The following is a 17,234-nucleotide window of genomic DNA, read 5'->3' on the forward strand; positions in this document are numbered from 1 at the left end:
GAGCAAGATGTATGAGACAGGCGAAATACCCACAGACTTCAAGAAGAATATAATAATTCCAATCCCAAAGAAAGCAGGTGTTGACAGATGTGAGAATTACCGAACTATCAGTTTAATAAGTCACAGATGCAAAATACTAACGCGAATTCTTTACAGACGAATGGAAAAACTGGTAGAAGCGGACCTCGGGGAAGATCAGTTTGGATTCCGTAGAAATGTTGGAACACGTGAGGCAATACTAACCTTACGACTTATCTTAGAAGAAAGATTAAGAAAAGGCAAACCTACGTTTCTAGCATTTGTAGACTTAGAGAAAGCTTTTGACAACGTTAATTGGAATACTCTCTTTCAAATTCTAAAGGTGGCAGGGGTGAAATACAGGGAGCGAAAGGCTATTTACAATTTGTACAGAAACCAGATGGCAGTTATAAGAGTCGAGGGGCATGAAAGGGAAGCAGTGGTTGGGAAAGGAGTGAGACAGGGTTGTAGCCTCTCCCCGATGTTATTCAATCTGTATATTGTGCAAGCAGTAAAGGAAACAAAAGAAAAATTCGGAGTAGGTATTAAAATTCATGGAGAAGAAGTAAAAACTTTGAGGTTCGCCGATGACATTGTAATTATGTCAGAGACAGCAAAGGACTTGGAAGAGCAGTTGAACGGAATGGACAGTGTCTTGAAAGGAGGATATAAGATGAACATCAACAAAAGCAAAGCGAGGATAATGGAATGTAGTCAAATTAAATCGGGTGATGCTGAGGGGATTAGATTAGGAAATGAGACACTTAATGTAGTAAAGAAGTTTTGCTACTTAGGGAGTAAAATAACTGATGATAGTCGAAGTAGAGAGGATATAAAATGTAGACTGGCAATGGCAAGGAAATCGTTTCTGAAGAAGAGAAATTTGTTAACATCGAGTATAGATTTAAGTGTCAGGAAGTCGTTTCTGAAAGTATTTGTATGGAGTGTAGCCATGTATGGAAGTGAAACATGGACGATAACCAGTTTGGACAAGAAGAGAATAGAAGCTTTCGAAATGTGGTGCTACAGAAGAATGCTGAAGATAAGGTGGATAGATCACGTAACTAATGAGGAGGTATTGAATAGGATTGGGGAGAAGAGAAGTTTGTGGCACAACTTGACTAGAAGAAGGGATCGGTTGGTAGGATATGTCCTGAGGCATCAAGGGATCACAAATTTAGCATTGGAGGGCAGCGTGGAGGGTAAAAATCGTAGAGGGAGACCAAGAGATGAATACACTAAGCAGATTCAGAAGGATGTAGGTTGCAGTAGGTACTGGGAGATGAAGAAGCTTGCACAGGATAGAGTAGCTTGGAGAGCTGCATCAAACCAGTCTCAGGACTGAAGACCACAACAACAACAACAATAGGTAAAATGAAATTTTCCGAGAGGTAAAAAAAGGGGTCTTTTGTGTTTCACTTACCAATACTTACAACTTTTCCAAGTAGCATTGACACGTCACTCATTGCCGTGGAGGTTACAGCTTGTGAAACGAATGTCTGAACAACATCTTTCTCGCATAATCGACTCGCTACACACATATTCTGTATTTCCTACCATACATTTACGACAGTAAAATTGAGACATATATGCTTAAATGTCACATGAGAAATACCTTCACCGAATTGTAGGTAGTTCCCGCAATGGACCTGATAGTGATTCATTGTTCACTTCGTCACAGATAAACGAACAATTGGGCAGCGCTGTAGAAGAGTATCTATGTAACGGCTGCTACGTTGCTGTAGGCTCAACTCAGTATAATAATAATAATAATAATAATAGTAATAATAATAATAATTATAATAATCACAATGATCAGACAGAAGGAATTGGCAGCATGGGGTGCAGAGTGTGGTGAAGCAAGTACTGTACTGCACAGGAAGCAAAAAAATGGTTCAAATGGCTCTGAGCACTATGGGACGTAACATCTATGGACAGCAGTCCCCTAGAACTTAGAACTACTTAAACCTAACTAACCTAAGGACATCACACAACACCCAGTCATCACGAGGCAGAGAAAGAGGAAGCATGTTTCTGTGACAAGTGTTTGGAGAGTCAACTTTCATTCTGAGAATGAGTTGTAATAACACTTGGGATACACTGAGAAGTGCTTCATCATTCTGTAATAAAAGGTTGATAGAAGTAATCAGTGCCAATTCTCTCACTGACTCATTAGTTCTTTGTTTAATAAAACCCCTACCAATACTACAACTAAACATCATATATCTTTTGTCACTTTTAAAATAAAAACGACCAAAGAATTTTTGTTCATTCTAAAGTAAAGTTAGACACTAATTTTGATAACGGCCAATGGGAGAGGGAGCCGGGCACCAGCTAATATCTGATGCCACTCAGCGGTAATGGTCTCAGAAAGATTTCTCTAGCAGGTTCCAAAGCATGTGATTTCATTACCATAAAAATGATTGTATGTGATTTTAACTGAAAGTGATGGTGTTGTGTTTGTTCTGTTCTTTGTGACAGGCAAGGATAGGTTCAGCAAAAATGTGCATCAAGACTTCACTGAGATTTTTGAAGATACAGCATACTTAGTGGTGTACACTAAAGTAATTAAATCTTTCTCGACGTGGACAAATTTCGCCACATGCAGCAAATACACCTTATCAGATTTCACATGAATCTGTAGTTGAAAATAAAACTGTATGTAACTGTAAAGCACCTGATGATGTCAGTACGCTGCCGAAACGCGTTGTGTCAATAAATATTGCTAAATAAGAGTATGTGAAGCTGAAAAATTGTTCTGTGAAGACCGTATGCGGGTTAATGAATTTTCAAACAACACAGCTATACGGTTGTGTGCGACTGGGTGCGTGACGAGTGTGTGTGGTGTTGCAGACGTGCTTCCCGAGGAGAGCGAGATCGACCGGCTGGTGAGCCTGGAGAAGCTGAAGCAGATGGCGGCCGAGACGGCGCGCCTCCAGCAGCAGCAGCGGCAGGAGGCTCTGCTGATGCAGCAGCAGGAGAAGGAGCGCCAGAAGCAGCAGTTCACCTACCGCTTCCCGGAGGCGCCACCCTCCAGGTTCGCGCTGCGGCCCGCCGATCCCGGCTACTACGCCACCAGTCTCGCTGCCGGTCAGTACCCCCCGTATACTACGTGCTGCTACGCTAGACAAGGTTACTAGAATACACGGTAGGGACCGCGAGGTGTGTGCGCAGTAACAAGCTGCGACTTGACACCACAGCCGAACCTAAGAGGCCCACGGAGGGAACATGGCCTTGGCGCGTACGTCACAGCACGTGACTCTGCAGGTCTTACACGAGTGCCAGCCGTCTCCCGAAGGGTACAGTACTATTTCAGACGAGTTTAATAATTCTTGACTGCGCATTTAAATGCATGCTGGCTCTCGATATTATTATTTATTTACTATTTTCTTTTAGTCTAGAATGAGATTTTCACTCTGCAGCGGAGTGTGCGCTAATATGAAACTTCCTGGCAGATTAAAACTGTGTGCCCGACCGAGACTCGAACTCGGGACCTTTGCCTTTCGCGGGCAAGTGCTCTACCATCTGAGCTACCGAAGCACGACTCACGTCCGGTCCTCACAGCTTCCATTCTGGAAACATCCCCCAGGCTGTGGCTAAGCCATGTCTCCGCAGTATCCTTTCTTTCAGGAGTGCTAGTTCTGCAAGGTTCGCAGGAGAGCTTCTGTAAAGTTTGGAAGGTAGGAGACGAGGTACTGGCAGAAGTAAAGCTGTGAGTACCGGGCGTGAGTCGTGCTTCGGTAGCTCAGTTGGTAGAGCACTTGCCCGCGAAGGCAAAGGTCCCGAGTTCGAGTCTCGGTCGGGCACACAGTTTTAATCTCCCAGGAAGTTTCTTTTAGTCTGTTATCTACATAAAAGAACAGACCGAACCTTGCACATGAATTGGCATGCATAAAGCACATAATACTTTAACATGATTTCAAATATGTTAGTAATAACTAAGCATTATGCTATTTAATGGGGGGGGGGGGCAATCTACCTAGAATAATCACATTAAAACAATAAAAACAATAGCCTGCATCTCGTGGTCGTGCGGTAGCGTTCTCGCTTCCCACGCCCGGGTTCGATTCCCGGCGGGGTCAGGGATTTTCTCTGCCTCGTGACGGCTGGTTGTTGTGTGCTGTCCTTAGGTTAGTTAGGTTTAAGTAGTTCTAAGTTCTAGGGGACTGATGACCATAGATGTTAAGTCCCATAGTGCTCAGAGCCATTTGAACCAATAAAAACAATAACGACTAAGTAAAAAGTCTGCATACTACCATTTGGCCATGTGGCACACAGATATCTGCTCTTCCGAAATCCAGAAGCCACACAATGCTGGTTTATTACACTATGCGGCATTGGCAGATCACAAACTTTGTAATTTATAATTATGGACTATTCAGCTACAACACCTTTGCAATGCACTCTCTTCACAAGCTGCGACATGGTCGCAAACTGAACAGTGACTCAAATATAGATTAAATTTCCTTTATGTCACGTGTACTATAAAACAGATCTGAAGATGGTCATTATAGACCGAAACCGGTAGTCTGACGACAAAAAATTTGGGACCATAGACGTGAAGTAAAGGAAATTTATACTACACTGCACAGCACTACGGCCGGCCGCTGTGAACGAGCGGTTCTAGGCGCTTCAGTCCGGAACCGCGCTGCTGCTACGCTCGCTGGTTCGAATCCTGCCTCGGGCATGGATGTACGTGATGTCTTTAGGTTAGTTAGGTTTAAGTAGTTCTAAGTCTTGGGGACTTCTGACCTCAGATGTGAAATCCCAAAGTGCTTAGGGCCATTTGAACCATTTGAAAACAGCACTACACTACACAACGCTACACTCCACTACTGTAATTGGTATTAGAACCAAGCTGGATCTCTCATTTGTCTGGATGGTTAGCCCCTGGCGCTATGAGGTGCAACTCCGGATTCAGGGGGCTGCGCTGCAGCGCCACCCAAGGTGTAGAGACTGGGAGATGGCTGTCAGAGTCTCAGGAAGTCCTTCCTGGTCCTCCCAGAGGCTCGTCTCCTCACTGCTTCCAGAAGATTGTTGTAGGTGGGTGTTCTGCCGTGGCGCGTCTCGTTATCACGATGTAGGGCCTGTTCTTGGTGTCTTTCAGCCATGTAGGTTTGCAGTTCATAACCTGATACCTCAGCTGTGAGCTATTTCAGCTTATGCCACAGTTTCTCATTCCTTATTATGCTATAGACGGTTGCATTTCCAAATGCGTTCCCAGATGATGTGATCTGGAGTGTCGAGTGCTCCACATCCATAAGTGCTTGTGGTGCACTGGGATACGGACCATGTCCCAGGAGGCAGTCTGTAGCTCCCTTAGTTGGAAGGAAGTATGTCATTCTTGCTCTTTCTTTTATGTTAGGAAGGAACTGGCAGGTTCTCCTACCTGTTTCTACCCTAATCCAGATTTCTTGCCTTTATCTATCGATGCATGCATTTATTTCCTTATTCGATACGGCTCTTGTGCCCAGTGTCTCCTTTACCTTATCATGCTCGCGTTTTTTGAACCACTATTGTGCGTCACTCGTTGTTACTGGTAGGTCTATTGGTAGCAAGCTTAATATTACCAGCAGCGCCTCAGTCGGTGTCGTTCTATACGCGCCTATCAGACACAGGAGTGTGCTCGCCGTAGAAGATGTGCTGTCCTTACGTTTCTGACTCTATGGGCTCACAATAGCAAGTAAGAAGATTACGTTTTGATATGTACTTATTGGCCTTAGTGGCAACTGAAAACTTCTTTGGTCAATTGTTGCCATTTTATTTAGCATTTGAATGTCTCTCTGGCAGACGATTTCCACATGTGCATGAAAGTTTTGCTTTTCGTCGATGTTAATTCCAAGGTACCTACATACTTCTATTCTTTTCATAGGTTGGTCATTTATTCTGACTGTGGGATTTCTCGTTCTTGATAATGTTCCTTTTAGTTCATACAAATTGCTTTGTGGGCTGGTATCGTCAGTTCGTTTTCTCCGCACCAGTTTTTTAGTCTTTCAAGAAGTTCTCTACTGTTTTCTTTAATTGGTGATCCCTTGATGCCTCAGAACATGTCCTACCAACCGATCCCTTCTTCTGGTCAAGTTGTGCCACAAACTCCTCTTCTCCCCAATCCTATTCAGTACCTCCTCATTAGTTATGTGATCTACCCATCTAATCTTCAGCATTCTTCTGTAGCACCACATTTCGAAAGCTTCGATTCTCTTCTTGGTTCAAATGGCTCTGAGCACTATGGGACTCAACTGCTGAGGTCATTAGTCCCCTAGAACTTAGAACTAGTTAAACCTAACTAACCTAAGGACATCACAAACATCCATGCCCGAGGCAGGATTCGAACCTGCGACCGTAGCGGTCTTGCGGTTCCAGACTGCAGCGCCTTTAACCGCACGGCCACTTCGGCCGGCTTCTCTTCTTGCCCAAACTATTTACCTCCATGTTTCACTTCCATACATGGCTACACTTGATACAAATACTTTCAGAAATGACTTCCTGACACTTAAATCTATACTCGATGTTAACAAATTTTTCTTCTTCAGAAACGCTTTCCTTGCCATTGCCAGTCTACATTTTATATCCTCTATACTTCGACCATCATCAGTTATTTTGCTCCCCAAATAGCAAAACTCCTTTACTACTTTAAGTGTCTCATTTCCTAATCTAATACCCTCAACATCACCCGACTTAATTCGACTACATTCCATTATCCTCGTTTTGCTTTTGTTGATGTTCATCTTATATCCTCCCTTCAAGACACCATCCATTCCGTTCAACTGCTCTTCCAAGTCCTTTGCTGTCTCTGACAGAATTACAATGTCATCGGCGAACCTCAAAGTTTTTATTTCTTCTCCATGGATTTTAATACCTACTCCGAATTTTTCTTTTGTTTCCTTTACTGCTTGCTCAATATACAGATTGAATAACATCGGCCGGCCGAAGTGGCCGCGCGGTTCTGGCGCTGCAGTGTGGAACCGCGAGACCGCTACGGTCGCAGGTTCGAATCCTGCCTCGGGCATGGATGTGTGTGATGTCCTTAGGTTAGTTAGGTTTAACTAGTTCTAAGTTCTAGGGGACTAATGACCTCAGCAGTTGAGTCCCATAGTGCTCAGAGCCATTTGAACCATTTTTTTTTTTTTTAATAACATCGGGGAGAGGCTACAACCCTGTCTTACTCCCTTCCCCCGCCCGCATCTCGTGGTCGTGCGGTAGCGTTCTCGCTTCCCACGCCCGGGTTCCCGGGTTCGATTCCCGGCGGGGTCAGGGATTTTCTCTGCCTCGTGATGGCTGGGTGTTGTGTGCTGTCCTTAGGTTGGTTAGGTTTAAGTAGTTCTAAGTTCTAGGGGACTTATGACCAAAGCAGTTGAGTCCCATAGTGCTCAGAGCCATTTGAACCATTTTTTTACTCCCTTCCCAACCGCTGCTTCCCTTTCATGTCCCTCGACTCTTATAACTGCCATCTGGTTTCTGTACAAATTGTAAATAGCCTTTCGCTCCCTGTATTTTACCCCTGCCACCTTTAGAATTTGAAAGAGAGTATTCCAGTCAACATTGTCAAAAGCTTTCTCTAAGTCCACAAATGCTAGAAACGTAGGTTTGCCTTTCCTTAATCTTTCTTCTAAGATAAGTCGTAAGGTCAGTATTGCCTCACGTGTTCCAGTATTTCTACGGAACCCAATTTGATCTTCCCCGAGGTCGGCTTCTACTAGTTTTTCCATTCGTCTGTAAAGAATTCGTGTTAGTATTTTGCAGCTGTGGCTTATTAAACTGATTGTTCGGTAATTCTCACATCTGTCAACACCTGCTTTCTTTGGGATTGGAATTATTATATTCTTCTTGAAGTCTGAGGGTATTTCGCCTGTTTCATACATCTTGCTCACCAGATGGTAGAGTTTTGCCAGGACTGGCTCTCCCAAGGCCGTCAGTAGTTCCAATGGAATGTTTTCTACTCCGGGGGCCTTGTTTCGACTCAGGTCTTTCAGTGTTCTGTCAAACTCTTCACGCAGTATCGTATCTCCCATTTCATCTACATCCTCTTCCATTTCCACAATATTGTCCTCAAGTACATCGCCCTTGTTTAGACCATCTTCAACGTTTTGTGGTCCTGTCCTCCTCAGTTGCGCGTAATACTACGGTATATTGATAATTTTCACTTATGGACCGTCTGACAGCAACTGAATAAAACACAATTTTAGTGCCATACGCGTTTCGCCTTTATTTTCTGCAAGGCATCATCAGTGGCCTGGAATATGTACATATGTTAGCTATTTTATTTACATTTTTGTCACTGTGCCTATAGATTATAAACAGTTCTGTGTGGTTGGTATTTCCTATTAAGTTGTAATGTTTTGAAGTGTACTTACAGGTTGCGTAGACAGTTTCTTACATATTACGCTCCTGTTGCATTTTTGGTGTTGTTCTTCTTCCTATGAGCGCCAATTTCCTGTTTTTTTTGCTGTTTTTTCCGCATTCCACAGCACTATGCACTGAGCGCTTGTTTTAATGCAATGTTTTGGTTTCTGTTGCCGACTGTCAAATGTTTTTGCCAAAGATCGAATATTACTGCCAAACTTATGAGTGTAACTGTTGAAGTATCTGTGGTCTGTTCGTGTATGCATTTGTGTGTGCGTGTGTGTGTGTGTGCGTGTGTGTCTGCGTGTGTGTGTGTTTTGGTGTCGTATTAATTTAATATAATTTATTTTATTGTATTTATTTATTTATTTTTGTTTTTGTCCTATGTATGTGTGTGTGCGTGTTTTGGTGTAATATATATTTTTTTGTGCTGTGTGTGTGTCTTGTCTGTATTTGGGTGTTATGTATTTTTTTTTTTTTTGAGGGGGCTTTGTATGTGTGCGTGTGTGTGTGTGTGTGTTTGTGTGTATTATGGTGTTATATATATTATGTTATCATTTCCTTTATTAAGTGTAGTAGGGAGCCTGTGTTGATGTGTGTTTGTTCATTTATCACATGTTTGTTTTCTGCTATGGCTTTCTGGATGTGGAAGTTTTCTTGCATTTGTATAAGATGTTTGTCATGGTTGCTTATTCTCATTATTTTCATTTCTTGTTCCATGTTTGTAGGATGATGGTTGTAGTGTTTTAAATGCTCTGCAAATGTGGAATGGTTTGTTTCATATTTCCAACATCTGATATGTTCTTTGTATCTTGTTTCAAAATTCCTGCATGTCATGCCTATGTATACTGCATCACAACTTTGACATTCAAGTTTATATATTCCTGATTGTTGGAATTTGTCCCTCTTGGTAGTTGGCTGGCTTAGGTGTGATTGAAGGGTTTGCCCAGACTTATATGCTATTTTGAAGCCCTGTCTCTTCAGGATGTTTGCAACTCTGTGTGTTAGTTTATGTGTGTAGGTCATGGTGTACCATCTGGTTCTTTTCTGTGTGGTGTTGTCATTGTGTGTGTTTGTTGAGTGTGTTTGTAAGTTTTCAGCTTGTGAATTCTTTTGTATTGTGGAAATGTTGTGTTTGTTTTTTATTTGTGTTTTTATTTTTTGATTGAGCCTGTGTACCACATGTGTGTCATATCCGTTGTTCCTAGCTATTTGTATGATCGTGTTCATTTCTTGTTCATAGTTTCTCTTGCTGAGTGGGATTCTGTTTAATCTATGTAACATGTGTCTTAGTGCTGCAAGTTTCTGGCTTTGGGGGTGGTTGGATGTGGAATGTATTATTGTGTCCGTGGCTGTTGGTTTTCTAAATATGTTAAATGTATGTTTTCCATTTTCTTTTTTAATTGAAATGTCAAGAAAATTTATTTGATTTTCTTTTTCTTTTTCAAGTGTGAATTTTATGTTCTTATGAGCTTTGTTTATTTCTGAATGGAGCTCATCTATTTTTTCACTTGGCTCGTCTACCAGACAAATAATGTCATCCATGTATCTGTACCAATATATGATTTTGAAACTTTCATTTGTGGTTATCTTATCAAATATCTGATTTTCAAGGTGACTGATGAAAATGTTTGCTAGTGTTCCTGATATTGGGGATCCCATGGGCAGTCCATCAGTTTGTAGATAATACTCTTCCTCAAACTGAAAGTAGTTTTGTTCAGTTGTCAGTCTGAGCATATCTGTTATTTCTTTTATTGCGTCTGTGATGAGGTTGCTGTGGGATGAGAGATTTTGTTCTATGATTTCTATTGTTTCTGTGATAGGGATAGAGGTATACATATTTTCTATATCGAATGAAATCAGTGATGCTGTGTGTGGTACCTGTATGTTCTGTATGTTTTCTATTATGTTTCCTGTGTTTATCACTGTTCTGTTGTTTTCTACTTTATAGTGTTTTGTAACTAACTTTTGGAGGTGTTTGGCTATGCGGTATGTTGGGGCTTTCTTGAAGTTGATAACAGGTCTCATTGGCATTCCGTCTTTATGTACTTTCGGTTGACTGCGGAGTGTTGGTGCTTGTGGGTTTTTCTGTGTTAAGTAGTATTTCTGTTTGTCTGTGAGTGTGTGTTCAATGTTTTTCAGTGTTCGTTTCACATTTGCCTGGAATCGTGTAGTTGGATCTGACTTCAGTTTTTGTATTGCGTTGGTGTTTATGTATTCCTTGGTTTTTGTGATGTATTGCTCTTTATCCATGAGTATTGTTACATTTCCCTTGTCTGCTCTTGTTATTAATACGTTGTTGTTTGTTAACTTTTGTTTTAACCTTTTCATAGTAGCTGCTTCTGTTTGGTTGTTCTTATTGTGTGTCTGCTGTGTTTGTTTTATTATGCCTTTTATTTCTTCTTTTACTAGTTCTCTTGTCAGTCCTATGTTTATTTCACAATTATTTTGTTGTTCTTCACGTGTAAGGATGTGTTCGGTTTCTACTATGAGATTTTCTATGTATTGATTGTTCACTTTGCTATTGGTGCAGTGTTTCAAACTTTTTTCCAAGAGCATTTTTTCGTTTTCGTGTAGTTCTGTCTCTGTTAGGTTAACTAAGCGTGGATGGAATGTGTGTTGGTGTTCATGTGGTTTCACATTTAAAATGCAAATGTATTTTTGCGTCTTTTTCACTGTTAGCTTCATTATCTTGTGTTTATGTTTGTTTTGTAAATGTTTCATTGCTATGTATGTGTTGTGCTCAGTTTTTTCTACTAGTGCCATGAAAACTGCGGCGTTTCCTACGTTTTTTGCCAATTCTAGATGAGTCTCATAGAGCATCATGTTTAGGAGCTGTTTTTTCGAATAGAGCATCTTAATTTCATGTAGTAACCAATATCGTTCTGCAAATGATTTCGACTTTTGTGCCACTGTAGAACTGTTTTTAACCTTTACATTAATGTAACTTGGAATTAAATCGTTCTTTTTACATGTTCTGTTGAATTTTATATGCTGTATCGTCTTATGGAGTCTCAGATGTATTTTCTTGAACCTGTTGTACATGTTGACAGGGAATGCTTGACATAGCTGTATTGACATCTTCAACGTTTTGTGGTCCTGTCCTCCTCAGTTGCGCGTAATACTACGGTATATTGATAATTTTCACTTATGGACCGTCTGACAGCAACTGAATAAAACACAATTTTAGTGCCATACGCGTTTCGCCTTTATTTTCTGCAAGGCATCATCAGTGGCCTGGAATATGTACATATGTTAGCTATTTTATTTACATTTTTGTCACTGTGCCTATAGATTATAAACAGTTCTGTGTGGTTGGTATTTCCTATTAAGTTGTAATGTTTTGAAGTGTACTTACAGGTTGCGTAGACAGTTTCTTACATATTACGCTCCTGTTGCATTTTTGGTGTTGTTCTTCTTCCTATGAGCGCCAATTTGCTGTTTTTTTTGCTGTTTTTTCCGCATTCCACAGCACTATGCACTGAGCGCTTGTTTTAATGCAATGTTTTGGTTTCTGTTGCCGACTGTCAAATGTTTTTGCCAAAGATCGAATATTACTGCCAAACTTATGAGTGTAACTGTTGAAGTATCTGTGGTCTGTTCGTGTATGCATTTGTGTGTGTGTGTGTGTGTGTGTGTGTGTGTGTGTGTGTTTTGGTGTCGTATTAATTTAATATAATTTATTTTATTGTATTTATTTATTTATTTTTGTTTTTGTCCTATGTATGTGTGTGTGCATGTTTTGGTGTAATATATATTTTTTTGTGCTGTGTGTGTGTCTTGTCTGTATTTTGGGGTTATGTATTTTTTTTTTTTTGAGGGGGCTTTGTATGTGTGCGTGTGTGTGTGTGTGTGTGTGTGTTTGTGTGTATTATGGTGTTATATATATTATGTTATCATTTCCTTTATTAAGTGTAGTAGGGAGCCTGTGTTGATGTGTGTTTGTTCATTTATCACATGTTTGTGACCACAGCACAAAAAAATATATATTACACCAAAACACGCACACACACATACATAGGACAAAAACAAAAATAAATAAATAAATACAATAAAATAAATTATATTAAATTAATACGACACCAAAACACACACACACACACACACACACACACACACACGCACACACAAATGCATACACGAACAGACCACAGATACTTCAACAGTTACACTCATAAGTTTGGCAGTAATATTCGATCTTTGGCAAAAACATTTGACAGTCGGCAACAGAAACCAAAACATTGCATTAAAACAAGCGCTCAGTGCATAGTGCTGTGGAATGCGGAAAAAACAGCAAAAAAAAACAGCAAATTGGCGCTCATAGGAAGAAGAACAACACCAAAAATGCAACAGGAGCGTAATATGTAAGAAACTGTCTACGCAACCTGTAAGTACACTTCAAAACATTACAACTTAATAGGAAATACCAACCACACAGAACTGTTTATAATCTATAGGCACAGTGACAAAAATGTAAATAAAATAGCTAACATATGTACATATTCCAGGCCACTGATGATGCCTCGCAGAAAATAAAGGCGAAACGCGTATGGCACTAAAATTGTGTTTTATTCAGTTGCTGTCAGACGGTCCATAAGTGAAAATTATCAATATACCGTAGTATTACGCGCAACTGAGGAGGACAGGACCACAAAACGTTGAATATGTCAATACAGCTATGTCAAGCATTCCCTGTCAACATGTACAACAGGTTCAAGAAAATACATCTGAGACTCCATAAGACGATACAGCATATAAAATTCAACAGAACATGCAAAAAGAACGATTTAATTCCAAGTTACATTAATGTAAAGGTTAAAAACAGTTCTACAGTGGCACAAAAGTCGAAATCATTTGCAGAACGATATTGGTTACTACATGAAATTAAGATGCTCTATTCGAAAAAACAGCTCCTAAACATGATGCTCTATGAGACTCATCTAGAATTGGCAAAAAACGTAGGAAACGCCGCAGTTTTCATGGCACTAGTAGAAAAAACTGAGCACAACACATACATAGCAATGAAACATTTACAAAACAAACATAAACACAAGATAATGAAGCTAACAGTGAAAAAGACGCAAAAATACATTTGCATTTTAAATGTGAAACCACATGAACACCAACACACATTCCATCCACGCTTAGTTAACCTAACAGAGACAGAACTACACGAAAACGAAAAAATGCTCTTGGAAAAAAGTTTGAAACACTGCACCAATAGCAAAGTGAACAATCAATACATAGAAAATCTCATAGTAGAAACCGAACACATCCTTACACGTGAAGAACAACAAAATAATTTTGAAATAAACATAGGACTGACAAGAGAACTAGTAAAAGAAGAAATAAAAGGCATAATAAAACAAACACAGCAGACACACAATAAGAACAACCAAACAGAAGCAGCTACTATGAAAAGGTTAAAACAAAAGTTAACAAACAACAACGTATTAATAACAAGAGCAGACAAGGGAAATGTAACAATACTCATGGATAAAGAGCAATACATCACAAAAACCAAGGAATACATAAACACCAACGCAATACAAAAACTGAAGTCAGATCCAACTACACGATTCCAGGCAAATGTGAAACGAACACTGAAAAACATTGAACACACACTCACAGACAAACAGAAATACTACTTAACACAGAAAAACCCACAAGCACCAACACTCCGCAGTCAACCGAAAGTACATAAAGACGGAATGCCAATGAGACCTGTTATCAACTTCAAGAAAGCCCCAACATACCGCATAGCCAAACACCTCCAAAAGTTAGTTACAAAACACTATAAAGTAGAAAACAACAGAACAGTGATAAACACAGGAAACATAATAGAAAACATACAGAACATACAGGTACCACACACAGCATCACTGATTTCATTCGATATAGAAAATATGTATACCTCTATCCCTATCACAGAAACAATAGAAATCATAGAACAAAATCTCTCATCCCACAGCAACCTCATCACAGACGCAATAAAAGAAATAACAGATATGCTCAGACTGACAACTGAACAAAACTACTTTCAGTTTGAGGAAGAGTATTATCTACAAACTGATGGACTGCCCATGGGATCCCCAATATCAGGAACACTAGCAAACATTTTCATCAGTCACCTTGAAAATCAGATATTTGATAAGATAACCACAAATGAAAGTTTCAAAATCATATATTGGTACAGATACGTGGATGACATTATTTGTCTGGTAGACGAGCCAAGTGAAAAAATAGATGAGCTCCATTCAGAAATAAACAAAGCTCATAAGAACATAAAATTCACACTTGAAAAAGAAAAAGAAAATCAAATAAATTTTCTTGACATTACAATTAAAAAAGAAAATGGAAAACATACATTTAACATATTTAGAAAACCAACAGCCACGGACACAATAATACATTCCACATCCAACCACCCCCAAAGCCAGAAACTTGCAGCACTAAGACACATGTTACATAGATTAAACAGAATCCCACTCAGCAAGAGAAACTATGAACAAGAAATGAACACGATCATACAAATAGCTAGGAACAACGGATATGACACACATGTGGTACACAGGCTCAATCAAAAAATAAAAACACAAATAAAAAACAAACACAACATTTCCACAATACAAAAGAATTCATAAGCTGAAAACTTACAAACACACTCAACAAACACACACAATGACAACACCACACAGAAAAGAACCAGATGGTACACCATGACCTACACACATAAACTAACACACAGAGTTGCAAACATCCTGAAGAGACAGGGCTTCAAAATAGCATATAAGTCTGGGCAAACCCTTCAATCACACCTAAGCCAGCCAACTACCAAGAGGGACAAATTCCAACAATCAGGAATATATAAACTTGAATGTCAAAGTTGTGATGCAGTATACATAGGCATGACATGCAGGAATTTTGAAACAAGATACAAAGAACATATCAGATGTTGGAAGTATGAAACAAACCATTCCACATTTGCAGAGCATTTAAAACACTACAACCATCATCCTACAAACATGGAACAAGAAATGAAAATAATGAGAATAAGCAACCATGACAAATATCTTATACAAATGCAAGAAAACTTCCACATCCAGAAAGCCATAGCAGAAAACAAACATGTGATAAATGAACAAACACACATCAACACAGGCTCCCTACTACACTTAATAAAGGAAATGATAACATAATATATATAACACCATAATACACACAAACACACACACACACACACACACACGCACACATACAAAGCCCCCTCAAAAAAAAAAAAAATACATAACACCAAAATACAGACAAGACACACACACAGACAAAAAAATATATATTACACCAAAACACGCACACACACATACATAGGACAAAAACAAAAATAAATAAATAAATACAATAAAATAAATTATATTAAATTAATACGACACCAAAACACACACACACACACACACACACACGCACACACAAATGCATACACGAACAGACCACAGATACTTCAACAGTTACACTCATAAGTTTGGCAGTAATATTCGATCTTTGGCAAAAACATTTGACAGTCGGCAACAGAAACCAAAACATTGCATTAAAACAAGCGCTCAGTGCATAGTGCTGTGGAATGCGGAAAAAACAGCCAAAAAACAGCAAATTGGCGCTCATAGGAAGAAGAACAACACCAAAAATGCAACAGGAGCGTAATATGTAAGAAACTGTCTACGCAACCTGTAAGTACACTTCAAAACATTACAACTTAATAGGAAATACCAACCACACAGAACTGTTTATAATCTATAGGCACAGTGACAAAAATGTAAATAAAATAGCTAACATATGTACATATTCCAGGCCACTGATGATGCCTTGCAGAAAATAAAGGCGAAACGCGTATGGCACTAAAATTGTGTTTTATTCCGTTGCTGTCAGCTTGTTTAGACCCTCTATATACTCCTTCCACCTTTCTGCTTTCCCTTCTTTGCTTAGAACTGGGTTTCCATCTGAACTCTTGATGTTCATGCAAGTGGTTCTCTTCTCTCCAAAGGTCTCTTTAATTTTCCTGTAGGCAGTATCTATCTTACCCCTAGTGAGATAAGCCTCTACATCCTTTGGTGATATCTTTCAAATTTTCTTTCCAGGACATTCTAATTTCACCTGCTTGTCTGTGAAATAATCTCGTAGACTGTTATAGAGACACCTTGGGCTGCCCATGTGTTTGTCTTTTGCACTGGCCAGGCCACCACAAATTATCAAAGCCCCCCCCCCTCCCCCAATATCAGTCATTATGCCGGTAACATACTTGTCGTCTGAGATGTTCTCAGTATTCATTGCATGATTTATCGCATCCTCGGTGGATTTCCCTTTCCTGAAACCTTACTGCAGGGGGCTCGTGCCTACTGCCTGTCTGTGGTCCCTCAGGCTACGGCGCAGAAGCTTTTCCTGTACATTGGCTAGAACATTTACCAGGCAAATCGGCCTGTAACATTTCGGTTCTCTTGGGTCTTTGACTCCCCCACCCCCTTTTTTTAGTATAATGACACTCGAGATCTTCCAGATTCTGGGCACCCGGCCCTGGAAAAGACATTCGTTTAATAACACTGTTATATGTATGGCACAATTTGGGCCATTAGCTGATGCAACACTTTTGCAAGTATTCTATCAGGTCGTGGTGCTTTCTTCTTCTTTAATTTCATTATTTCCAGTCTCCCTTTCTCCTAGGAAACAGAAATCATGCTGTGTTGGCAGAAGAGCCAACACCGTATTGCTAGAGGAGGCCGAAATGCACGCGTTTAATTACACGCAGACTGGCGTGAGGTCTGGAACAGGTCAGAGAAATGAGAACTTAGAAAAACGGACGCAGTTGCTGTAATACTTAACTT

At 39.9% G+C, this 17,234-nt stretch overlaps 1 protein-coding gene across 2 annotated transcripts in view; it reads left to right on the forward strand.

Annotated features, from left to right (window-relative positions):
* Positions 1-17,234, forward strand: part of LOC126259652 (neural proliferation differentiation and control protein 1) — a 1,177,794-nt gene that overhangs the window by 744,225 nt on the left and 416,335 nt on the right. For both annotated transcript variants that reach the window (XM_049956584.1, XM_049956583.1), the window contains exon 3: positions 2,872-3,108. In XM_049956584.1, the coding sequence (XP_049812541.1) occupies positions 2,872-3,108 (237 nt within the window). The remainder of the gene's footprint in view (positions 1-2,871; positions 3,109-17,234) is intronic.

Source organism: Schistocerca nitens, chromosome 5, assembly GCF_023898315.1.
Source record: "Schistocerca nitens isolate TAMUIC-IGC-003100 chromosome 5, iqSchNite1.1, whole genome shotgun sequence".
In the NCBI taxonomy this organism is placed as follows: Eukaryota; Metazoa; Arthropoda; class Insecta; order Orthoptera; family Acrididae; genus Schistocerca; species Schistocerca nitens.